Source organism: Hippocampus zosterae, chromosome 12 (assembly GCF_025434085.1).
Source record: "Hippocampus zosterae strain Florida chromosome 12, ASM2543408v3, whole genome shotgun sequence".
NCBI classification, from domain to species: Eukaryota; Metazoa; Chordata; class Actinopteri; order Syngnathiformes; family Syngnathidae; genus Hippocampus; species Hippocampus zosterae.
The window spans coordinates 8,235,467-8,260,485 of NC_067462.1; the positions used below are offsets into that span (position 1 = coordinate 8,235,467).

The 25,019-nt window shown below is 43.9% G+C and overlaps 1 protein-coding gene and 1 pseudogene across 4 annotated transcripts; both read left to right on the forward strand.

The window, feature by feature from the left end:
- The first annotated feature begins 3,360 nt into the window (after nt 1-3,360).
- On the forward strand, nt 3,361-6,717 carry LOC127611379 (NXPE family member 3-like; annotated as a pseudogene).
- Nucleotides 6,718-7,625: 908 nt separating this feature from the next.
- On the forward strand, nt 7,626-24,998 carry dcaf6 (ddb1 and cul4 associated factor 6). 4 transcript variants are annotated; one of them, XM_052083174.1, is made up of 21 exons: nt 7,626-8,033; nt 9,871-9,932; nt 10,364-10,456; nt 10,794-10,979; nt 11,056-11,169; nt 12,254-12,389; nt 12,826-13,037; nt 16,174-16,267; nt 16,542-16,661; nt 16,763-17,047; nt 17,377-17,559; nt 18,770-18,829; nt 18,992-19,160; nt 19,268-19,368; nt 19,933-20,257; nt 20,348-20,389; nt 22,825-22,963; nt 23,504-23,660; nt 23,738-23,826; nt 24,353-24,458; nt 24,538-24,998. In XM_052083174.1, the coding sequence occupies exons 1-21, from the start codon at nt 7,946-7,948 to the stop codon at nt 24,582-24,584; spliced, it is 2,808 nt and encodes a 935-aa protein (XP_051939134.1). In that variant the 5' UTR covers nt 7,626-7,945; the 3' UTR covers nt 24,585-24,998. The 4 variants fall into 4 exon arrangements, with proteins under 4 accessions (XP_051939134.1, XP_051939133.1, XP_051939135.1 ...); XM_052083173.1 differs by having other exon boundaries at nt 7,627-8,033; nt 24,526-24,998; XM_052083175.1 differs by lacking the exon at nt 20,348-20,389 and having other exon boundaries at nt 7,627-8,033; nt 24,526-24,998.
- The last annotated feature ends 21 nt before the right edge of the window (nt 24,999-25,019 follow it).

The following is a 25,019-nucleotide window of genomic DNA, read 5'->3' on the forward strand; positions in this document are numbered from 1 at the left end:
TATTTCAGTTTGGTGAAAATAATTTCTTGTCAAGTTTGGCATCCACCAATTAAAAATCTGAAATACAGTAAGAGTAAAATTGCTGTAATAAATATCTCAGCAATATCCTGCAGGAGGAAGATGTTCAAATGTGTGGCATAGCATATCAAAATACACATACAGGCTATATTATTCTGTACATTTTGTTAAGTGATCATCATGGAATTTTCCATCGGATTCTGTGCTGCAGAAAAGAACGCATAGTAGGAAGCAAAACCCCAAATATACTCAGCACGAAATCTGCATAATAAATAAGACTCCACTCCAGAAACAATCCAAACTGAAACTCACTTAAAGTCCAAGGGGGAACATAGGGAAAAAAACGGGGAAGGGAAAATCCTCACAGGACAAGAAAACTATATAGAATCATACAAACAAACATCATGTAATGAAAAAGAAAACCTGCAAGAGAACACGTACTTCACACAAACTGGAAAGGCTCTGAGTGTGGTTAGAATGTAATGGAACTCTCACATTTTCGTAATAGAGTTAAATGGTGTCAGATTGAATTTCCGAACACACCCTTGGCGTCGCTCCCTGGGGGTCCTGCCACATGGGCGAGGTTACGTCCTCTTTGGAGCCAATGTGATTCTGGGATTGAAGTGGCAGGAACTGCTTATTCCTTTATGAAGAGGTCGCCAACCTTTTTTTCTGTCATGGTCTGACTGATATTTCATGGACCAGCAATCTTCAGTTACACTCCTGCTGTGGTGATAACAGACACTTACATATCCTATATCACGGGTATTCAAACTTTATGCTCTAAGGTGGAGAAAAATCTGAGGGATGCAAAGGCAAGTTAGATTTTTTTTATTTTAATCTCTCAAGCACACCAAAATCAGTCAATTGGCATATTGTTTATCTGAACGTTTAACGCCGATGAGAAATAAAGATATTCAAATTAGTTTGCAAAGTAAAATGGCTGCTGGTGGATTATATTACATCTCTCAGCACTTTATCTTTTATAGTTTATCCAATATATATATATATATATATATATATATATATATATATATATATATATATATATATATATATATATATATATATATATATATATATATTCACCCATTGGTCCTGCATTGTTGATATGATCGTAAGCATGGATTTTTTTTCACCACTTGAATTCATTCATCATTCCTAAGAACAATTCTTTCCTCCTTATGAAACTCCTTTTTACCGTCTCAGTATTTCCGCTCCCATTTTCTCTCTATAACTTACAATTTTTCCACCCACCAGTTCGTTACGTTCTTATCAGACAGTAGACACACTTCTTATCTCTCAATTCATTTCAGCATCCTCTCCTTGCTCCCTCCCGCTGTGAGAAGCTGCAGCTCCAGGCAAAATAAAACATTTACACCTTGTTTTGCCCTGCCAGAAAAATGGTACACTTCAAAGTCAAACTGGAAAACACCAATGAATCGCTTTACATTTGAACCTATGTGAGCGTTTTCATAGTAAGAGCTAATACAGTTGACATCATATTTGTTTAACATTTTCAAGGTGATTTCTTCCCCTTGTTTTTTTTTTGTGACGCTCCCTGGAGGTCCCGCCCAATGGGCGAGGTTATTTCACGGTTCGAGTCAAGTGTTGAACGGAAGGCAGGTAAAGCGATGGGCTGACGTCACCATTACACGCGGCGACGGCAGTTGATCAACACGATCAAGCTCACGGTCACCATGTCCCCAAATCTTTTGAAATATATCATCATTATCACCCTGTTCGGCCTCATCTTCCTCCTATACAAGGTAACAGAAGTTTGTCCGAAGCTTTTTTTTAATGCTGAATTTTTATATTCAAATTTACAGACCTTGGCAGAATGTGTAAAGTGTGTACCTTTCTTACAAGAAAACTTGAATAATCAGGCAAATCACAATTATTCTATTTTTAATGGATTTCAAATTAACCTATCAAGTTTTTGAAATAGCACCAGCACGCCGTCATTTCTTGACGCGTTTGAGAACAACCACCAACCACCTGTCTGCCTATTGGCACTTCGGAATGGAAAGCATTATTTCTTCTCGTTTTTTAAAAATATATACTATTTTCTTTGAAATATATTGATTTTGATAGTGTAATTAAATTTCGGCAAGTAGAACAGCATACAAACTGAATTGCAAAAAAAAAACCTCAACAGTACGTCATTCCGCGATTCTCAACCTGTCCTGTGGCACATTTGTGGGCCATGAGAGATTATCAGGCGTGCCATGGGAAATTATCCAACGTCAATTATTTGGACAAAAAAAAAAGAATTTCTACCAAAAAAAAAAGTTTTTGTTCATTTCTCTATGCCAACCTAATAGGCAAAATCCTGACGAGGGTCACGGGCATGCTGGAGCCTATCACAGCTGTCTTCGGGCAGTAGGCGGGGCACACCCTGAACTGGTTGCTTTTCAATCACAGGGCAAACATCGGCAAACGACAACTATTCACACTAACTATCACACCTAGGGACGTTATAGAGCAGGGGTGGGCAAACTTTTTGGCTCGGGGGCCGCGTTGACTTTTAAAATTTGACAGAAGGGCCAGGTCAGCACGAGCTATGGTACATTAAAAAAATGCATTTTTTGACAGTCCATATCAAACATCAACAGAACAAAAGCATGAAAGTACTGTATTAATATACTTTTTAAAAAATGACAACAGTGTTGTTGACCTATTTTAGCCTGTGTATTGCTGCAGATGGGTTGTGATCAGACCAGTAGAAGTAGAGCGATACATAGTTCCTAGGTGGTCGAAAAGACCCCCCCCCCCTCCTCCCCGTGTTCTGCAACTTCAAGTCAATGCGCCACCTGGCGGTGAAATGCCTGTCATTTTACAAGTCCAATTGAAATGAATGCAATCATTCACATTGAACCTTAATTGTGGACCATCCTTCTGCAGGCCGGATTAAAAAGACTAATGGACCGGATTCGGCCCGCGGGCCGTAGTTTGCCCACTTCTGTTATAGAGTCTTTGATTAACCTACTGTATGTGAGAGGTGTTGATCAAGCAGACTCGGGAAGAGATTGTCTTTTCTGCCGGCAGGAGGCGCAGTTTTCTGTGAAGCCACTCCGTGTGCGCTTGATCAACTGACACCTGACCTCTGCAGCTTTTTATTGATCGTGTATGCAAATTACAAGTGATATATCAGAAAAACACTCCCTTCTTCATTTACATGTCATGCCTCTAAGCCCAGTCCACCGATATACCCCTCAGTGGGCACCTGGAGGCCAAAACATCTCTTGGTACAAACAATGGATACCTTGTTACTTCAATGGGTCAAATGAAACTTTTAAACATGATAACTTTGAGTTTGTCTATCAACTCTATCAACCTACCATGCATGGTTTGAGAATGTGGGAGGGAACTGGAGTACGCGGATTCTGAAGGAACACCACGCAACCCCTCCCTCAAGAAAAAACATATCACAAACCACAAAAGGTATATCCACTGAAATAAGGATAGTCCCCTGTCAGTTTAGTCACAAATTTACAAGAGTGTAGTGTGGAACGTGTGTTTGTTTTGTTGAGCATGCAGCTGTTATTCGGTTGTATGAATGGTAGCATGTTAACTGTACCTTCTGCCATCTTGTGAAAAAGCAGTACATATTCTGCCGACCACGATGCGTTGCTGGCGTAGACAGGCGAACAGAGATAAATCGTTTTCTGACCAGTTCAGTAAAACTGGAATTTTTTTCTGTGGTACACCTGATGGTCTCTTGCTTGGAATACATCAACACATTTTAATTACTTAACATGTTATCTCTGCAGAGTTGGAAGTACCACACAGTATCACCACTGTACAAGGTCAAGAATCAGTTCACGTCATCAAACTTCTCTGCAAGCCTCTCAACATTTCACCACAGACACACTTTTTGTCCCCACCTGCGCCAGCCACTGTCACCTGAAGAAGAGCTAGAGGAAGATAACCTGTTGAACTCCATCGCCTGGCCACAGCCGCCCTCTAGCTCTGAACCACTCAACCTTTTTGAGACGAGTGACCCAGCTCATAGCCGGTTTACAATCGTCCCTGCCAAAAATGACCGGCATTGGTACGTGGGTGACGAGCTGCACGTGCAGATCAATTTGCATGACTTCAAGGGCAAACCCAAGCGATACGGTGGCGATCTGCTGTTGGCTCGGTTACACTCCCCAAAATACAAGGCGGGTGTGGCCGGGCAGGTACTGGACCACAAGAATGGACTTTATTCGGCTCGATTCCCGCTGCTCTGGGAGGGCTCGGCTCAGGTTGTGGTCATGATGGTGCACTCGAGCGAGGCCGTCGCTGTGCTGCAGCGGCTTAGGGAGAAACGGCCCGATCGGCTGTACTTCTCCAGCATCTTTCAAAGAGGCAATCATTCTGAGAAGAAAGTGTGCAACATGTGTCTGCCACAAGACCAGGGCCCACTGTGCAACTACACGGACCTTCACACCGGTGACCCTTGGTATTGCTACAAGCCCAAAATGCTCAGCTGCGACAGCCGAAACAGTCACACCCAGGAGGGCTCCCTCAAAAACATCATCACCAAGCAGGAAGCGTTGCTCTTTCAGAGGTTTGCACACTCAGTGATTGTTTGACATGAGCTGTTTTCTCCTTGTATCAACTTTTATTTTCAAGTAATTTCAAATGGGACGATCCTCTGGCCCCCGAAAAGCCTCATAGTCCCGTTTGAGGTCCTTTCCTGTGCCATAGACTCAAGTGGCACTGTTGGATGGATCAGCTTACTGGCGTGTTCAAAAGGCATTTTAAACTGATCAATCTGTTGACCCTGAAAATTGTGTTTCTCGTAGAAGTAGAGGAGTACAACATGTTTGAATTAACTTTCAACCTACCCGTGGACCCACATATCCCAGTTGGGGTACTTTCTAGTGTCATAGAAGGATGGGAGTTCGGTTTTAGTGAGGTGGCTGTTACCGTTGGAATAGCTCTCCTTGTTTTTATCCACACACAAGTACCGGTATCCTTGTAGTATCTCATTGTTGCTATTCCCATTGTAACCATAACTTTTTGACATCAGTGGTGTGAACATTAAAGTTCCCATCCATGCTTCCACATCGGACACCATCATCGTGCTGCCTTCCAGGAAAGGTATTGTTGACATTCCGAATAATGATTCAAACTTTTTGGGGATAAATCACAACATTTTGTCTGCCATCACTGTAGAAAATGGCAGTCAAAAACTGGATCCGGTGAAGCTGGTAACGTCTGGATACTACTACCAGGAAATCTGGAGGCCATTGGGTGGCATCAACATGCACCAATTTGATGGGGCGTCCAGTACTCAATGTCTGGCCAACAAGTTGGTCTACATGTACGGCGACTCCACCGTGCGCCAGTGGTACGAGTACCTCGTCTCTGTGCTTCCAGGTGAGTGTGTCTCATAGCTTTGTGGTGGTTTTGCTATCGCGCTGGACAGTAGCGGGAAAAGTATTCACACTCTGGTGATGCTGGTGTTTGAAAAATAAAATGGCCAAGGTAGTAATAAAGATTCGGCACATTTAATTAAGTCAGTAAAAAAATGGCATACTCTCTGAAATATACTTGAGTACGAATTTAATAACAGGAGTGGGAATTGATCAAAATTGAACAATTCCAATTTCATTATGAATGCTGCTCATATGCCAAGTTGCTTCTCGATTTTCGTATCGATTCGCATTGAATATAGGAACCAAATAATACAAATGGGTTGAATATGATTTGCAAATTATTATGATCGGTTTTTATTTACATTTTATACAACGTCCCAACTTCAATGGAATTGGAGTTGGAGACACTGTGCCACAGCAGTCAGATATCCGAGCTTGAATGATTTGCATTTTCTATAAAACCCAATATTCCACAGTATTTATTGGAATGCAAATTAATACTTTGTCATTTTAAATTAATGTATAAATAATCATATATTAAATAAGTATTTAAGTGTGTAAGATGTGCAGTACAATATCAAATTGCCTAAAAAAAATGTGGATTTCCCAACTAGCCATTACAGCCATGTACAACCAGGTGAAAGAGTACTTTGTGAAGGATATAAAAAGCTTATAATTTTACTCTGTCACGACATATAATACTGTATGCGCTGTATGTGTTGCATTTGAGCAGTTAATTCCTCTTTTTTGCTTTGTTGCATTCTGCCCTGCAGGGATTAAGGAATTCAACCAGGAGAGTACACAAAGGGTGGGGCCCTTTATGGCGGTGGACACCACCCATAACATTCTGCTCAAGTTCAGGTTCCATGGCCCACCCATTGTCTCCTACACCTCTGTTATGGCACACGAGTTGCGCTACATTGCCAATGAGCTGGACGGCCTGACCGGCGGTTCCAACACGGTGGTGGCGCTCAGCGTCTGGGCCCACTTCAGCGCCTTCCCTGTAGAGGTATACATACACCGCCTTCGGCACATCCGTAATGCAGTGGTGAGACTTTTGGACCGGACGCCGGGCACGTTGGTGGTGGTCCGCACGGCCAACCCCAGGGAGCTGAATCCGGAGCTCAGTCTGATCTTCAGTGACTGGTTTTCGCTGCAACTGAACATCGTACTGCGTGCCATGTTCAAGGGTCTCGACGTCATGCTGCTGGATGCCTGGCAGATGTGCGTGGCGCACCATCAACCTCATGACGTGCACCCTCCAAGGGTCATTGTCAAAAATATGGTAGACATGATGTTGTCCCATGTTTGTCGTGACCGGGGACACTGAATGATTTTCATAAATGGAATTAGTTAGGTTCAAATTGCTAACCAGTATCAAGCCACGTGCGGGAACGAAAATAGGTGTACACTAGTATGACATCAGTGAAATTTGGGACATATGGTGAATGTATTTTTTCAATTTTTTTAAGATTATATTTGACATTTTAATAAGTATTGTATGTTTTCTCTCTTTTTTTAATAACTGTACACCTACTGTACTTTTCCACACCTGGGTATGTACAGTATTTATTGGCTTTAAAAGAACTTAGTTCATCAATACTTGGTTTTAAAAGTCATTTACACTAGAGTTACTTTAAGATTAAGATATCCTTTATTTGTCCCACACTGGGGAAATTTACTAGTTAGATCCAACAGATGCCAACAACCCCGCTTAACATAAAGTTGACAACTTGTTCTGTCAATGTTTATTTGGAAGTGCATTTTTGACCATGATGTTTGAGAATAAATCTTCATTGATTTTCCGATCCGCTTATCCTCACGTGGGTCGCGGGGGGCTGGAACCTATCCCAGCTGTCTTCGGGCAGTAGGCGGGGGACACCCTGAATCAGTTGCCAGCCAATCACAGGGCACACAGAAACGAACAACCATTCATGCCCACACCCACACCTAGGGACAATTTTGAGTGTTCAACCAGCCTGCCATGCATGGTTTTGGAATGTGGGAGGAAAGCAGAGCACCCGGAGAAAACCCACGCAGGCCTGGGGAGAACATGCAAACTCCACACAGGAAGGCCAGAGCCGGAATTGAACCCGTGGCTTCCTTTTATACCTGAAAAGTACGGCAAAGTATGTATAGTATGTACAGTATACTTCGTTGCTTCCCACCACTTAGCGTACCGCCCCACACGCGCCTGACCAACGACATACAAATCGAGCATACTCTCGCCCCTGCTTAAACCTCGCAGTTTATCGCGTTGTTTTGACACAGCTGATCGTTCGCCTGCCTATTAGACAAAATAAAGCAGGCCAGGCTTGCGGGACACACAGTTACTCCCTCAGGGAGTAGGTGAGCTGTCGGGCTACAAGCAGGAAGCGACTGCCGGGACGGGAATCGAGGACCTTCTCATCTCACTTCCCGTCATGAAACTCTGCACTGTCGCGGCTAGCTAACGTTAGCATCGTCCCGACTGATAGGGAGCGATGGCCAAAGAAATCCCCGAGGCGGTTAGCTTAAATTTCAATGTTGTTGTTTATTAAAAGCCACCCTCGGCCACCATGTCCTGCTCCGGGAACCTGGTCTGGGATGTAAATAAACGCCTCATCGGATACAGCGAGCCAAACAACATTCGGACAAATTATTTAGGTAAGAATGTAACAAAGTGGGGAAAGCTAGCGTGTTTGGACGTAGTAGAATGTCGCCCTCTTCCCGATATGTTACTCTGCCTAATGTTTACCACAGAGAAGAACACTGCATGTCTAACACATGCACTAAATATCAGAATAATTTCACCTTATATTTTTGTCAGATCAGATTTATGTTCTTGAGAAATTGCTGTGCACATGATTTACGAAGTGAATTACTTATCGCTGTTTATTGGTCCTATCTACTGTGTCGTCAAGCTGTTTACACCTGATTGGGTCTCAGTAAAGACCGAAGCCCCGAATAGGTACGGCAGGTGCAGTTTTAGTCACTGCTGTATTTAGCTTGACAACCTAAAGCTCTCATTGTGTTCAGTTACATTGCAGAAGCCGCAGTAGAGAAACAAGCAGCAAAAACAGCAGCAGCCCCAGTTTATATTTAGCCTGGAAAAGGAGACGGGGGGACAACTTGTGGGTTGTGTTCCAATCCCAGAGTTTTGCCTTGCAAAAGGGGATTCTTAGATTTTTTTTCTCCAAATCAGGACTCGCATTTTAAATGTGATTCTCCCCCAGATCCCCAAACTTTAGAAAATAGATCATGCACTTCCATAACATTGACATGCACTTCACCCAACTCAATGCTGAAGAAAAGAAAGGACAAACATAAAACGCAACACTCTTTTGTGCCTGCTTGTTGACCAAGAATATAAAGTTCTGTACTGTGAACCTTGTGGAAAACCTGAAAAGTGGAAAAAAATATGAAGTGAATTCATTTGTTCCAGGCTTAAACTGTCGGCATCACAACATCTTTATTAATTCTACAGGAAGTGTTTTAAGAACTCAACTCAAGATAAAAATGTTTACCTTGTTTTATTGTCGTTACCACTTAAAAGATCCATTTACATTCCATCAAATCTGACCGTTTACTTGCTTATAGTGGCAATAAATAAAATTACATTTGGACTAATCAGTTCAATAAATTAATAGAAGAAACTCAGCATGCACTTTTGTGGCTGACAGTTTATTGCTTCTTCACTTTAACAAATCAGGCTAACTGAAATGAATGTAACTCAACCATTTCATGATTATTATCGTTATTGTGTAACAAACACTCAGACTCTTCATCTTGAGGTATTAATTATGCTCTGCAGAGTGAGGGAAGAGGAGGAGTTTCACAACACTTCTCAGACACTGGAGCTTACATGCATCTAGTAAATAAAATGATTTTCCAATTCAAATGTCTTTTTTTTCTATCCCGAAGTCTATCCTTAACATTCTGTGGGTTTAGTTCACCTCTCACTGTCATTTAAGATAAAAGTAAAGTAAACCACTCTATTTGGGATGTCTCAATCACATTTCTTTGCAGCAGAGTCCGAATTACATGATTTTGTATTTTCCCGATCTTTCTGAGTCTTGATCTGATACCTTGGAAATGCATTCAGAAGAAAAAAATAGCGCACATTTGACAGGAGCATTTGATCACTGGGTTTCGCTGAAAAACTTTTTATTTTTAATTTTTTTTTTAAACACACTATGTCTTTTTTTTTTAACTTTTCTCCATATACATAATCAAGTTGTGCAATTTTAATTGTCAGGTTTTCATGTTATTCTCACGGGAATAATAAACACGCCTTAAAATGTGAAGATCATTTTTAAGTTATGATCCTTCATACAACGTTAACGTCATTACTACAATCGCGCATGATCAAAAGATGACGCGATTGATTGACACTTTCGTCCGGTGGCTGCCGGCGAGTTATTAGTGGCTTAACTGCTCACGTTTGCATGTTTGCCCTACAACTGGCAGAAGTCCTAAAACGTATTTCCTTTGTTATCTGCAGGTAGGAGAGAGTTCGTTCAGAGACTGAAACTAGAGGCAACGCTGAACATACACGATGGCTGTGTGAGTACTTCCTCCTTTTGACCGTTGACTTCAGGCCGAGAGAAACCCGAACTGACAGAAGAGTCACATGTCGAACCGTGTCACCAACACTAAAAACTGTCGGGCTGCGCATCTGAACTTGTCCCTTGTTTTATCATTACCTCTGTCAAGCCAAAACTCTGATACAACAAATCATTTTACGGATTCACTGTTTAAGAGCGTTTGGGTGAATTCATGAGAAAGCATTGAAATGTTTGCGGAACGGTAAAAAAGTGTGATCCCTGGAAAACGGCCGCAATACTTTCATACGGTTTAGTTTTAAAATGCATGAAAAAATTGTCTGACTCTTTGATAAATATTACTTAAGATACATTTGAATGACAATAAACCGACTTGAGTTTTTCCTCACAGTATTTCTGTTCACTGTGTGCTGACTCTTCCACTCACTGCAGGTCAACACGATATCATGGAACGATACGGGCGAATACATCTTGTCAGGTTCAGATGACACCTTCCTGGCCATTACCAACCCGTACAACAAAAAGGTCTGCATAGAACATTTTGTAAAATAGGAAAACAAAGGAAGTTGAAATAATGTTTAAAAAAACAAAACAAGTTAAAACTGTTAACGTTTCTCCCTTTGACGTAAGGCGTATGTGTAATGCTGTGAGTTCATGATAGCGCTTCGTTTTTCAACATTCCTATTTCCACCTAGCAACATTAAAAACCCATGTTTTTTAAAAAATAAATCAGAACTATTGATTAGTTGCCAAAATAATGAGAAGATGAATCGATCATTTAAATAATCATTAGTTGCCGCCCGAGATGAAACTAACTGTTCCCACTTTTTAGCGCCATCTTGTTTCTGCCTGACGTCTTCAGGTCAAAAAGTCCATCCGCTCTGGCCACCGGGCCAATATCTTCAGTGCAAAGTTCATGCCTCACACCAACGACCAGGAGATCATCTCCTGCTCCGGGGATGGAATCCTCTACTATACCCACACAGAAAAGAGTGCCGAGTTCAACAGACAGTGTCAGTTTACCTGCCATTATGGCACCGCCTATGAGGTAAACAAAAAGGCGTCACAAATCCCTCTGTTGGTGACGCTCTTTTTCCTCACGTAGTCGTTTGTTGCGTCGCCAGATTATGACAGTACCAAACGACCCTTACACCTTCCTGTCCTGTGGAGAGGATGGCACTGTGCGATGGTTCGACCTCCGCATGAAAACCAGCTGCACGAAAGAGGACTGCAAAGACGTACGGTGACATCCGTTTCACATCTCACAATTTGTCCGATGTTTACTGTTCACCTGAGAAAGAAACCACCACCCTTCGTTTTTTTTGTTGGACGGGTAATTAACTCGAGTTGATGTCATCCTGCTCCAAAAAACTCATGTTTCGTTCACGGCATCTCTTGTTTTGCACCTGACTCGGTATTTTCGAGATTGCATTACGCGTGCTGGGCAGTTCATTCGGCACACACGCGCAATGGGGGTCTCCTCACTTGCTATGTGGAGTTTGCATGCGCTTGTGGTCTCTGCTTCCTTCCACATTCTAAAAAGAGGCTTTTTTTGGGAAACAAGTGCGGCGTGGTTGAAATCGTCAGAACTGTTGCACAGTGTATGGGATTCCGCCACTAGTTTTCATAAGGTTTAACTGGCGTTGTGTTCATTGAAGACTTGAATTTGTTCTTGGCTATGAATGATGGTTTGAGGGGGTTGTCTCTGCTATTGGCTCACGGCCAGTCCATAGTCTCTTACCCAAAGTTATCATAGCTCAGTTCCAGCTCTCTCACAACCCTAACGAGGATAATCAATGTTGGAAATTATTGAACATGAGAGGTGGGATAAAATCACAATATGATATCACAGTTATTTCTCATGTACAGTGTTGATATGCCGACAACAGAAATTGATACTGGTATAGTTTCATATCATCTTGATACTTTGATACATGGCACCGTTATTTCTCACATTGCCAATAACTTACGGATATTGATACAGGTTCAAAATATCAATATTGTAATTTGCAAAGATGCAATGTCAGACCACAACACCAGATGTAGTAGCAGCCTGAGTGTAGACAGGAAGGATTTAAACTGATGCGCCTTCCATCTTCCGTGTGCCGTGTGAGAGACGGACACAGAGTTGGCGGGCCTTCGCTGTACGTATCGGAGGGCGGTATTAAAACATGCACTCGAGCTGTGCGACCGGATTAAGTTTTTACCGGCACGCATTGAAAAAAATGGGAGCATTTGCGAACGGAACGGTTGCAGTGTCGAGCCATAATAAACGATCAGGAATTCTGCTTTCTAGCGGTGTTTCACTTTGGTGTTTGACAGGACATCCTGATCAATTGCCGCAGAGCGGCAACGTCCATCTCAATCTCGCCGCTGATGCCCTACTACTTGGCGGTGGGCTGCTCGGACAGCTCTGTGCGCATCTACGACAGACGGCTGCTCGGCACCAGGGCCACAGGTAAAGTCTGCACTGCGGCTGCAGGGAAAATAATGACTTGTTGCCTTTCTTTGACTGCCGAAGTTTGACTGTGAACAAACACGTCCTGCAGTTGTAGGAATGGTTCAAATCCCCTGCCGCATGCAGTCCTCTCTCTCTCTTAATTTGACTTCATTTAGCACTGGCTTATTCTTCGCCAAATGGACGTCGCCTAGATGCTTGTTAGGGTGAAGCTTCTCGCGGTTTTACCATTGTTTAAAAAAAAAAAACAAAACACTTGAGATTCCCTGGGGTCTGGTCACGTGATCGGAATTCAGGTCCAATTACATCGTTTTCATCTGATTGAGGATTGGGGGAAAATATTATAGGCCAGAAAGTAACCAAATTCCATACGTTTACATTTCGTTCCCTGAAATGTGAAAAGTTAACGTGATAAAGCAATTTCTCCCTTTTGTAGGCAACTACATGGGCCGGGGGACGACGGGCATGTGCGTGAGGTTCGTTCCCGCTCATCTGTCCAATAAGTCGTGTCGCGTGACGTCGCTGTGCTACAGCGAGGATGGCCAGGAGGTGCTGGTCAGCTATTCATCCGACTACATCTACCTGTTTGACCCCAAAGACGACCAAGCGCGAGAGCTGAAGGGCCCCTCAGAGGAGAGGAGGGAGGAGGTAAGCACCAGAAGAATTGTGTCTTCCAGTACATTAGCGTAGCTTTAGTTTGCCCATCCATCCATTTTCTATGGTGCTTTTCCTCATGATGGGTAAAGGGGGGTTGCGACGCAGGAATTTCCTGGTCAAGCGCAGCCAGACACCCGTCTAGCATCTCGATGCAAATGCTCCGCTCCGCGCTTGTGCCCTGAAAAGGTATCCGCCGAAAGACTCTGGTGGCTGGAATATGTCATATCGCACCTGTTAATCCCTCGGCTTTTTCCGTGACGAGAGGGGGGCAAGGCACCACCCAGCCTGCATGCTAACCTGGACTCCTCTTGGCCGGCGGGCCGTTAATGGTCAAAAATTGTTGAACTCTATCACACCACAATTGAAGGCTATTGTACATAGTTGTCAGTGTTCAGCAATTTTCTATATTGTGTAGAACAGACGTCACCAACGCGGTGCCCGCGGGCACCAGGTCGCCCGTAAGGACTAGATGAGTCGCCCGCAGGCCTGTTCTAAAAATAGATCAAATAGCAGCACTTACCAGTGAGCTGCCTCTATTTTTTATTTTTTATTTTTTTTTGCTATTGTTGTTTAAATCAGACTTGCATGTAACTTACAAATGACAACATATATATAAAAACACTTAAAATTTAAAATGTTTTTTGTGTTTAATATAAATGAACTCTGACCTAGTATAGTTCATAGCGTTTGTTGCGCTCATACAAACAAGCTAGCAGACGCAACGAAACTGAGGAGAAGAGTTACCCCAAAAAATGGCAGAAAAAAGAAAGAAAACATATCATTTTCACGACGAATGGGAGGGAGAGTTTTTTTTTTTACCACTGTGAAAGGATCCTGCGTGTGTCTCATTTGCGGGGCAACTGTGGCGGTAGCAAAGCGGCACAATGTGGAGAGACATTTCACTACGTGTCACACAAGTTACCACGCTAACTACCCACCGGGCAGCGCACTGCGAGCAGAGAAAGCCCGTGAGTTAAAGGCTGCTTTGTGCAAACGGCAGTCTTTTTTCACTAGACCGGTTAAAAACTCCCAAAAAGCAACCGAAGCCTCGTTTAGAGCTACGCAATTCTTGATTAAGAAAAAGAAGGCATTTACAGACGGGGATGTTGTCAAAGAAGTAATGATGATGACCTTGCATTTTTAACGGACATTACTGGGAAACTGAACAGTTTGAACTGTGAGCTGCAAGGCAAAGGTAAGACTGTTGCCGATATGATAAGTGCTTTAAATGCATTTAAAGCTAAGATGAGCCTTTTCTCTGTGCATTTACAGAGAAAAAAAGTGCTGCACTTTCCCTCTGTGCAGATGGTGCTGAAAGACAATGCTTCTGCATCTGAGGCTTTTGACAAAGTTGCAGAAAAGTACTCTCAGGTCATAAACAGAGTTGGTCAAGAGTTTGAGAACAGGTTTTGTGACCTGGATCAGCTTGAGCCATGTGTGTCGTTCATTTCTAACCCTTTCATGAACGTGGACATATCATGTATTGCTGAGCAGTTAAGTGCAACATTCAGCCTGGATGCTGAACAGGTGGAGATTGAAATTGTAACACTGCAAAATGACCTCCACCTCAAAGCCCATCAGGCTGCACCAAACTTTTGGTGCCTTCTTGACACAGAAAAGTACAGTGGTGTATGCGCAGCAGCTATGAAGGTTGCAAGCCTGTTTGGTTCAACTTATCTTTGTGAATCAGCCTTTTCTGACATGAACTTCATCAAAAACAAACACAGAGCACGCCTCACTGATGCACATCTGCAAGACTCACTCAGAGTTGCAGTGTCAAGTTACACACCAGAGTACAACACACTGGTTAACAGCATGCAATGCCAGGCTTCCCACTAATTGACATAGAAACAGATAACAGATTTGGTGTCCAGTTCAAAGTGTGACATGATTTATTTAAAAATTTGAGAGTTGATTTTTGTATTTTACATGAGTTATTATTTGTACAAACATGGTGCAAAGTAATTCATGATTTGTTAAAAAATGTTAGTGGCTAGCTAGTTAAAATGGGATATTGTGATTTCATAATACTGTTGTAGAAGTGATCATTTTCAAATGTTTGAAAAATATAAAAATAAAGTGTTGCATATTGATATTTATCTGTTTCTATATATTTGTTGTGAGAAATCATTAACATGATCAGTGTTTTCACAAAGATAAATATCATTAATTATTAATAATAACATAGAGTTAAAGGTAAATTGAGCAAATTGGCTATTTCTGGCAAACTATTTAAGTGTGTATCAAACTGGTAGCCCTTCACATTAATCAGTGCCCAAGAAGTAGCTCTTGGTTTCAAAAAGGTTGGTGACCCCTGGTGTAGAATGTATTTAGAAAGTAATATTTTCATTCTTTTGACAGATGGCATTTGACCCAAGGTGGAAAAGCACCAGGTCGACTTTGTTCCCCGCCCGTTCTATTTCGGTACCATTTATACAGAACAGCAACATGGAAAAGGGGTGGCTTTTCCAGAGAATGTCGATGTGGCTTGTGATGATCCCGTTGAGAAAAATGTCCTCTAAATGTAGCTAGATTGGCTCCCGAAAATCAGGCGAAAAGAAAAAAGGCCTCCTGTGGTCTTGTTTGAATTGCGGATGCGGTGTTTTTTTTCCTCCCGTCGACCAATGGGGGTCATGACATGGGAGCACATACTTTAGAAAGGGGATCTGTCCGAGGAATTGCGTCCGAAATGTGCTCCATCATGCTGCCAGTGTTTCAAAGCCTCGTGAGTTCAGCTGTGGGGAGATGGCGACCCAACATTCCTTTCCAAATAGAGCAACCCATGCACACTGTGTTCCCACTCGCCTCAAATAGTTCGAGTGGATGTTCTGTTAGAACTGGTGTGGTGAGTGTGTGTGTCCCCCGCCCCCTCCTCCACATTTATCTCGACTTCCTCTGATTGAGTGTGCGTGACTTCCTCATTGAAGTGGTCGATACTCTTTAGGACCTCCATCTTCTTCTATTTCTGGCCCTTGCAGCGATGGGGACAGCATGGGAACGGGCAGAGTGGTAGACTGACGGAGATGTGCGCCGTTTGGCTTTGGCAGCGCGGCTATTTTTGAACACGCTTTGACTGACGAACTGCTAATCTCTCCGTGCGTGCGCTCGTGCGCGTGTCTTTCCGCAGCTTAGGCAGCCGCCGGTGAAGCGCCTCCGTCTGCGAGGTGACTGGTCAGACACCGGACCCCGAGCTCGTCCCGAGAGCGAGAGGGAGCGAGATGGTATGTTTATCACTGTTGACCGCCACCGCTACGACACCTGCAAATGCATCTCCCGTGGCTGTTTTTCCAACGGCTCAGAATAAGGTCACACAAACATAATCCGATCATTCACTACACCCACACAATGTGCAGAAATGAGTTCAAATATGAGGAACACATCTCAGGACTTGCCCGAGGTAATAACATAGTATTCATGGTTATTGTTAGTGTCAATTTGACAAGATTTTCTTACGATAAAGACGGCGACACATACATTCTGTTTTTCCCCCTTTAGGGGAGCAGAGCCCCAACGTGTCCCTTATGCAGAGGATGTCGGATATGTTGTCACGCTGGTTCGAAGAAGCCAGTGAGGCTCAGAGCAGTCGAGGAACTCGCCCTCAGTCGCGATCCCGAGGTGAATTTTTTTAATTAAAAAAAAAAAAATCAGTATGGTTTTACCTAAAAATTGTTTATTTGGCGTGTGATACTTACTCTTTTAAATCGCTTTGCTTCCAGCAATGGCTGTTCCCGCTGCCACTGAAAGGGTTGCCAACCGGGGGACCAGCGCCCCCGAGAGGCCAGCGGGAGCCGACTCTTCGGACGTACAAAGCAGTCCTCCTGCAGTGGCGCCCTCGCCTGTGTCCTCTTCCTCGTCTGCGTCGTCGCCAGCCGCTACCGTCCCTTCTGCCTCTTCCAGCGCATCCTCAGTTGAGAGGTCAGCACCTTCATCCTCCGAGTCACGGAGACAGACCCCGACTGTAGGGACCACGGCAACGACCATGTCGGAAACGGCACCCTCCGGTAAGTGTCTACCTGTCATGTATATTATAAAAGGTGACATGGGAAAATCTTCTTTCTCTGGGTCAAACTCTGGTTCAAACATTCATGGCTATGCTGTTGAAGGTTTTTTTTTAGGGGGTGAGCTATTTCGAGAGGGTTATTCTTCTAATTGTCGGGCCATTTTGATGAAGGCATTTGAGAAAAAAAAGGTCATCATACATCTCTTTGTAATGTTTGAGTACGTGTGTGGGCGTTCCTCTCCTTCAGCAACATGTCCTCCATTTCCTGTTATGCCCCCGCCCCTCCTCCTTCCATAACCTCCACCCTTTCTCCCTTCGCCTTTCCGTCAGAGTATGGCCCTCATCGGCTGCCCATAAGTTTAGTGTGTAGGCGTTTGCAGAGGTTACTTCGCCTGGCCGACCCCCCAGGGCAGGGGCGGCGAGCGACCCCTTCTTCTGCCTCCTCCTCCTCTTCCTCTACACTCCCTGAAAGACTGGACGCCACTGCTGCTCCTGAGATGCAGCCCCATACAGGTTTCCCTCACCCCATTCCCCTCTTGTCATTTTTTTTTTTTTTTTTTGCCTGGCCCTTCCCCTTGCCATCTTCCCCTCGACATGCTTGCGTTGAGCCAGTTAGGCTCCACAATGACCACTAATCCCTTTGTGATCCTTCCTCCATTCACAGAAATACCTCCCTGTGCTTATTAACATGCCACTAGCCTCTTTTACTTCAATATCTATTTCATTCATTCACAACAACGGGACGGGAGAGGAGAGTGTGAAACCGCACACCCGTGTCCCAGCCATTATGCAATATACCATTTACAATATGGCTCTAATGTTGTACTATACCCAAACGTGGCCTGTTGGCGGGATGGCTTGAGTCAGACAAGGACAGAAAAATGTCTATCGCACAGCAATCCTGCAAAATTGGCACATCGTGGACATAACACAGAACCAGCAACTAATACTGCTTACGCACAGCGACAGGACATTCCGTAATCAGGTAACTAGATGTGGTCAATACTCTCTTGGTGTGTGACATTTAGAATTCTTATTCGACATTTACAATTACTTTAATCAAACCAAGTTGAGGAGAAGTGAGTGTTTGGTGTTTGGTGCCGCATTCACAATTTTCACAGGTGTCCTTGCTCAGATACTGCAGTACCTCAAATAACCCGAAACAAATCCCATCTTGAACAGGCTGTACAGGAGCCCATTAAAATTGCTCTCCACCACCGCGCTGTATTACTTCTTGCGGTTTTACTTGCAGCCCTAACCCTTTTTAGAGTGGCCCGAGCATGTACACAGTAGACTGTCCTCTTTGCTGTCAGTTTAATATCTTTTAAAAACACAATTGAAGTCCTTTCTTCAAAAAGTTAACTTTGCCTGATTGCTGTTGTGCTCACTGCATGTTTGGCGTCATGGGTGAGGGAAGGTCGAGGAGCGTTGACTACGTTGCTAAGTAGGAGTTAGAGATACTGTATTCATGTTCTCTCACAAGGCAGTTTATAGCAAAGTTAGATTTGTTGCTGGTGTTGTGCAACAACTAATTTGTGATAGACTTAATTTTTCTCTTGTTTAATTAATTTAGGGCACAACATCGCAATGCAATGAGTCGGTCGCTTGCGTTCCAATTCCTCTGCATCGTGACTGTGCAGCTCCAATGTTTGGCCCACAGGTGGTGCTTATCTTTTTTTTTTTTTTTTGGACACATCTTTTTTTATTTATTCATATGTTGCAGATTCCCCTTCATCGGTGGTAAACAAGCAGCTGGGATCCATGACTCTGGATGAGCAGCAAGGTGCGTTTTGAAACCGTTATAGAGAGGGCACCACTTGCGTCGCCCCGTCCAGTGGCATCGACACGGACGCGCACAACATTTATATCTATTGATTGAGATTATTTTAACTGCACTAATGAACCGCTCGTGTTGATGTGTTGTGTGTTTGCTTTCGCCTCACAGGTGGCGTATCTGTTTCACAGCCGGACGACCCTCCTCTGCCAGCCATCTGCAGCTCTCCCTCCACCTCCAGCACCAGCCGATCCGGCGCGGCGGAACCGGTGCTCAGTCTGCACTACAGCTCAGAAGGAACCACCGCCAGTACCATCAAGCTGGACTTCACTGATGAGTGGTAAGCCCACGGAAGACATTGGATTTGAAACTGTACAGTTTTTAGTCTGCATTACAACAACCGATCCGATGATGAGAAAATGTTGTGAAATGATTTTGCTTCTTCAGGAGCAGCAGCGCATCCAGTTCTCAGGGCAGGGGCGGTCCCAAAGCATCTGACACAGGGCAGAGCCGACAGAGTGTGTCCACAGAGAACCCTGCGCTGGAACGTGAGTAATGTCTTTGCAATCAAAATTGATGAACATATCGATGATTGTTACGGTCCACGATAACTCGTGGCTGTTTGTTTGTTTTTCTTTTTTTCGTGTTGTGGTTAATTCCTGCATGTGTGCGGTTGCTCTCCCTTGCTCTCTGCTGATTGGTGGCCCTTGTTCACAATGTGGCCGACCAATCAGATTAACCGCCACTGTCCTCATATGACCAAACTCAAAAAAACAGGTGAGCTGTGATTGGTCCTGACCTGAGCACTGAACAACAATGATGTCATTTTCAGTCGACAGCAAGTGGTGAAATGGCCGCCCCCCCCGAGATGGATAAAAATGTGTGGATTTCTTTCTCCTGAATACATACAAATGTAGATTCGAATATCACTTGTTGGTGGAGGTAAAGGAGTTTTTCTTTAGTTATGTTATTTTTACACTACTGTGACTAAGTCAACAAATGTTTCATCCGCCTCATCATTCAAGTTAAGACCCATGTGTTTTATTGTCTTTCATTTTAATTTGAACCGTGATGAGTTCATTCACTTAAGTGTATGAATCTTTTCCCTTCAGCTGCAATTGACTCTTCAGGGCATCAGAGTGGGACCTCAGGGAACATGGATCCCCCGAGCGACCCCTCCTGCTCCGGTGCTCGCCACAGGCCGGCCGCCGGTGAGCCAACGGAAGGCTCGTCTGAAGAGAGGAGTCCTGCTGATCCGCCGGCGGAAACTTCGGGGGACTGCCGGAGACAAGAGCCCCCGGGGGAGGATGGGCCGGATGTGGTTTCGGTGGTGGATGAGAACCGGAGCCAGCCCGCAAGGAGGAACCAGGACTCTGACGACAGCGATGACGACCCCATCCTGATCCCGTCAGCCAGGTTTCGAGGACAGGGCCAAAGGTACGTTCGACAGCTCGACTCTCACAATCTCAATATCTGCTTTATCACATTCGTCAAGTTTTATCATTGTTTGTCATACTGCACATTTAGACTAAATTCCAGAGGATCTGCTGTAGGAGATAGAATGATCAGGTAACATTGTGTGTCATGAGGGCAACTACTACACACGCGTGCACACATACCAAACTAACTGCATGTAGGTACTCACGCCACTGAGTGTGTGATGCACCGAGCCGGACTCAAACTACTGATGGACAAGCATATATTACTGAAATTTTTTTTGCGTCAGAGTCCCAGTTACTTGATTTTGAGTATTTGTTGAGATCCGATCCAGTGTCTCTGTAATGCAAATTTTAAAAAAAGATCAACAATCCAAATTGTCATGTCAGTTGGATCGGGACAATCCTAATACTATTGTTTCACAATACAGCGATTGTGTGGGGGGAATCAATATCCATCCATTATCGGAGCCGCTTATCCTCACGAGGGTCGGGGGGGTGCAGGAGCCTAACCCAGCCGTCTTGGGGCAGCAGGCGGGGTATATCCTGAACTGGTTGCCAGCCAATTGCAGGGCACACAGAGACAAACAAGCACTCGCACTCACGATCACACCTCAGGACAAGTTGGAGTGTTCCATTAACCTGCCATGCATGCTTTTGGAATGTGGGAGAAAACTCACGAAGGCACGGGGAGAACATGCAAACTCCAGACAGGACGGCCGGAACCAGGAATCGAATGCTGCACCTCTGCACTGTGAGGGGAACGTGCTTAACCAGTCGACCATCTTATCGCCCAATAATTAATGTATTGCAACCCCACCTTCCGCTCCAAAAATTAAGATTTTGATGTAAATATTGATGCGCGTCAAGCGTATCACATGTTATTGAATCTTAAAAATAGACGCATCCTCTCACATAATATAAAACAAATAATCCTACTCATACAAAGTAATAACACATGGGCTTCATTACTATAGAGCAGGAGTCACCGACAAGGTGCCCACAGACACCAGGTAGCCCCCAAGGACCACAAAAGTTAGCTCGGAGGCTTGTTCTGTGATGGGACATTGTGATTTTTCTAGGAATGTTGTCAAAGTGAGCATTTGAAAATGTTTCGATGTTTGTGAAGTGTTGTTGTATCTTGGTACTGATCTGTTTCCCAATTTATTTTGTGAGATATCATTAACATGGTCAGTGCCATCACATCAATGAATATCAATAATTCTTAATAATAACATTATTTAAGCTAGTTTGAGCAAAGCTGCCACTGGTAATTCTTGGCAATAATCAGTACCCCAAATCGTTGGCTTCTTAATCGGTGTCAATACAGGACATTGAGTTTCACAAATGGCAGTTTTAATTTTCCTCCAATAACATTTAATTCACTTCAAATGTCCTATAAATGCCAGATTTTGATTAATTCACATGACGTCTTGCATTTTAGGAGCATAATCTAGTTTGTAATCAGTTGAACCATGAATAAACATTTAGTTGTGTGTATGTGTGACAGCTGGGGTCGCTCATTTCAGGCAAGTGGCTTGAAAAAGTCTTAAGTCTTCAATTTGACTACCTTAAGCCACTTGATAATGGCTTTTGGTTGTCAAATTAAGTTTTCAGAGTATGAACCCTGAAAACTGAAATGGAATCTAATTAGTAATGAACCATGTTTTTAAAGGTTGTTTACATAATACTTGGTCAAATTATGGCATAGGCCAGGGTTCCCCAAACTACGGCCCGTGGGCTGGATACGGCCCGTCAGCACATTTGGCCCGGCCCTCTAACCCTCCTGTTGTCCTCGGGTCAAAATGACCCGTCACTGTGTTAAAAACGCCCCAAAAAACCCCTAACTGCAAACAGCGGTGTCTACAAGCCGACTGGAACCTACAAAAGGATTATAAGGAAGGAACACAAGAACTTTAAGAGACTGCTCATATGTGTCAGAGAGATTCTGCTCTGACAACTGAGCTGAACTTTTATCTGTTAAGATTGTGCATGGCACAACAGAAAGTTAATGTTCCATGGCTTTTTTTTTCTATGAAGAACCCAGAGAGAGTTATTTAGTTATTATTTATTTCCTGTTTTTTCTGTGAAGAACTCGGAGAGGGTTATTTAGTTATTATTTATTTCATTAATAGTGTTATTATTTGTTTCCTGACTTTTTTTCTGTAAAGAACCTGGAAAGCCTGGTTATGTGTGGCTTTCTGGAAAACAATAATTTTTTTAAGCTCCCCTACGATCGGCACCTTTTTTATAAACTGACACCGGCCCGCCATCAGAGAAGGGAAAAGTTATGTGGCCCTCACAGGAAAAAGTTTGGGGACCCCTGGCATAGGCAGTCGCAACCTAAAGACGAGGAAGACATACCTGTATGTGTGGTACTGTATCAAACAATGTGAGACACAACAATATTTTGCCCCACCCCTAACGCTGAGGTCATGATATTGTGAGCTTGAGTTCCAGTGACTTTTTTTTTTTGCCTGTTACAAGCTTGATTTCATCCAAATCAGAAGCATGAGGTTACTAAAAAGCGGCACGCGTGTTGACTCACACCCTGTCCTCGCGTTCCAGACGTTCGGCGGCGGCTCGCATCCAGGAGCTGTTTCGCAGGAGGAAGGAGAGAAGAGAGATGGAGGAGAGCGAGACGCAGAACATCAGGAGGCCCTCGGTCAAAATGGTGTACAAGGGCCACCGCAACTCTCGCACCATGGTACGCACCCGGCTGCTTTCTGCCTCCGTTTTCTGGAGCGCTTGACCTCAGGGGGGGGGGTCACACAGGAGCTTGAGCCTAACCCAGCCGATTTTGAGTGAGGGACCCGAGACTGCTCGCCTATCAATCACATTCACGCCCAATTTAAGAGTCTTCAACGAACCTAACGTTTGTGTTTTTTGCAATGCGGGATGAAGTCGGAGTACTCGGAGAAAACCTTGCACAAGAGCGGAGAGTACATGCAAACTGCACACAGGAAGGCCAGAGCCGAGATTCAAACCCAGAATTTAAGAGCTATGAAGCAGAGCGCTCCCCACTAGAGCACCGTACGGCATGTTAATAATCATTTTGTTTGTAATTACAGCATTTGGAATATTTTTTAATGGTGGAACAAATTTCCTTAAGTGTACAGGCAACGTTGAAGGTGACAATTTAACATTGTAAAGTTAAACGTACAGTATATATTTCACACTTGGGAATTCTAATCTCTAAACCCGTCATATTTAAATAGTAAGTCGACTAATGTTTTTCTTGTGCCAGATAAAGGAGTCCTGCTTCTGGGGCAACAAGTTCGTGATGAGCGGCTCCGACTGCGGCCACATCTTCATCTGGGACCGGCACACCGCCGAGCACCTCATGCTGTTGGAGGCAGACAACCACGTGGTCAACTGTCTACAGCCGCACCCCTACGACCCCAGTGAGTCCCTCTCGGAACCCGCTCGGAACCTTCTACCGTCACTCCACCGCACTCGTCGTTTCCCTATTCCTGTCCAGTTTTGGCTTCGTCCGGAATAGACTACAACATCAAGATCTGGTCCCCGCTGGAGCAGTCGCCATCTTTCAACAGGGTTCTTGCTGATGAGGTACAACAATTGAGACTTCAGCGATGACCCAAGTTTGAAAAGTCTGTACAATAGCCAGCCGTAAAATGCAAGCAAATTATTGTGGAGATGGCATGTGCGCCTCAGTTTTCAGGTTCTGGGTTTGAATCTCAGCTCCGGAAGGCTCTGCTTCCCCTTTGCCTTTGTAATTACAGCAAGTGGTGTCTCCACCCGTGGTGGGTGATGCATGATTTTCTTTTCGGATACCACTCAAAAGTGGCCTTGGAACTTTGGCCAGCCGAGCTGACCGGGTCATGGGCGGAAAATCTTGGTAGCGGTTGTTCTGTAAATTAACCCCAATGTTTTATGCAGAAGTGTGGAACGTTTGTTTCCCCGGCACATTTTCAGAAAACTGCCTGTCAAACATTTACTGTATTTAAGTGCTTAATTTTACTTGAGTGCCTGCCCACCTGTCAACTATTTTTTATACAAGCCATTCAAAAGTAACATTTTCATAATATATCACCTTTAAAACATTTTTTTCCCTTTTACTGGCTCCCTCTGCCAGGTGATAACAAGGAATGAGCTGATGCTGGAGGAGACGAGGAACACAATCACAGTGCCTGCTTCCTTCATGCTGCGAATGCTGGCGTCCCTCAATCACATCCGATCAGGTACACATTTTGCACATGCTCTTCAACTTTTTACCTCCGCACCCTCAAACTTCTGACCTTTTTTCAGATCGTCTCGAAGGCGAACGCTCCGAAGGTTCAGGCCAAGAAAACGAGGACGAGCCGTAGGCGGGTGACTTTTTTTTTTTTTTTTGCTGGAGAGCACTTCTTTGTACAAGTGTAGAATACTACCTTTTGAAGCCCCACTTCCCACCACTTTTTTTTTAAAGAGACTTTGTTACCAATGTTTATGTAAAAGGGCGAACTACGTGTGCTTGAATGCAAAGGTGTCCTTATACATCATCTGTGAGAGGTGGGTGGTGTGTGAGATTAAGTGCAATATTCTTATGTCAGAAGAGAGCATAATTGGTTTTCAGTGTTAACTTGGACTTGGAGCGATGTAAACGAGGGGTACTTGCTTTGGCTTTTGTTGGAGAGACGAGGACAAAAAATTTTATGGCTTATGTCGATAAAATCTTTTACAAATTTGGAGAAAAAAAAATAAAGCTACAAGACATCTGAAAGATGCCCGTGTGAAAAACGTGCTGCCGCACCATCATTTGG

Excerpts from the sequence above, each read along its gene's own strand:
- dcaf6 (XM_052083173.1), top strand. The coding sequence starts at position 7,946 with ATGTCCTGCTCCGGGAACCTGGTCTGGGATGTAAATAAACGCCTCATC. Across the intron at positions 11,170-12,253 it reads CGAAAGAGGACTGCAAAGAC|GACATCCTGATCAATTGCCG; the intron begins GTACGGTGACAT and ends GGTGTTTGACAG. Across the intron at positions 19,161-19,267 it reads CTGGACTTCACTGATGAGTG|GAGCAGCAGCGCATCCAGTT; the intron begins GTAAGCCCACGG and ends TTGCTTCTTCAG.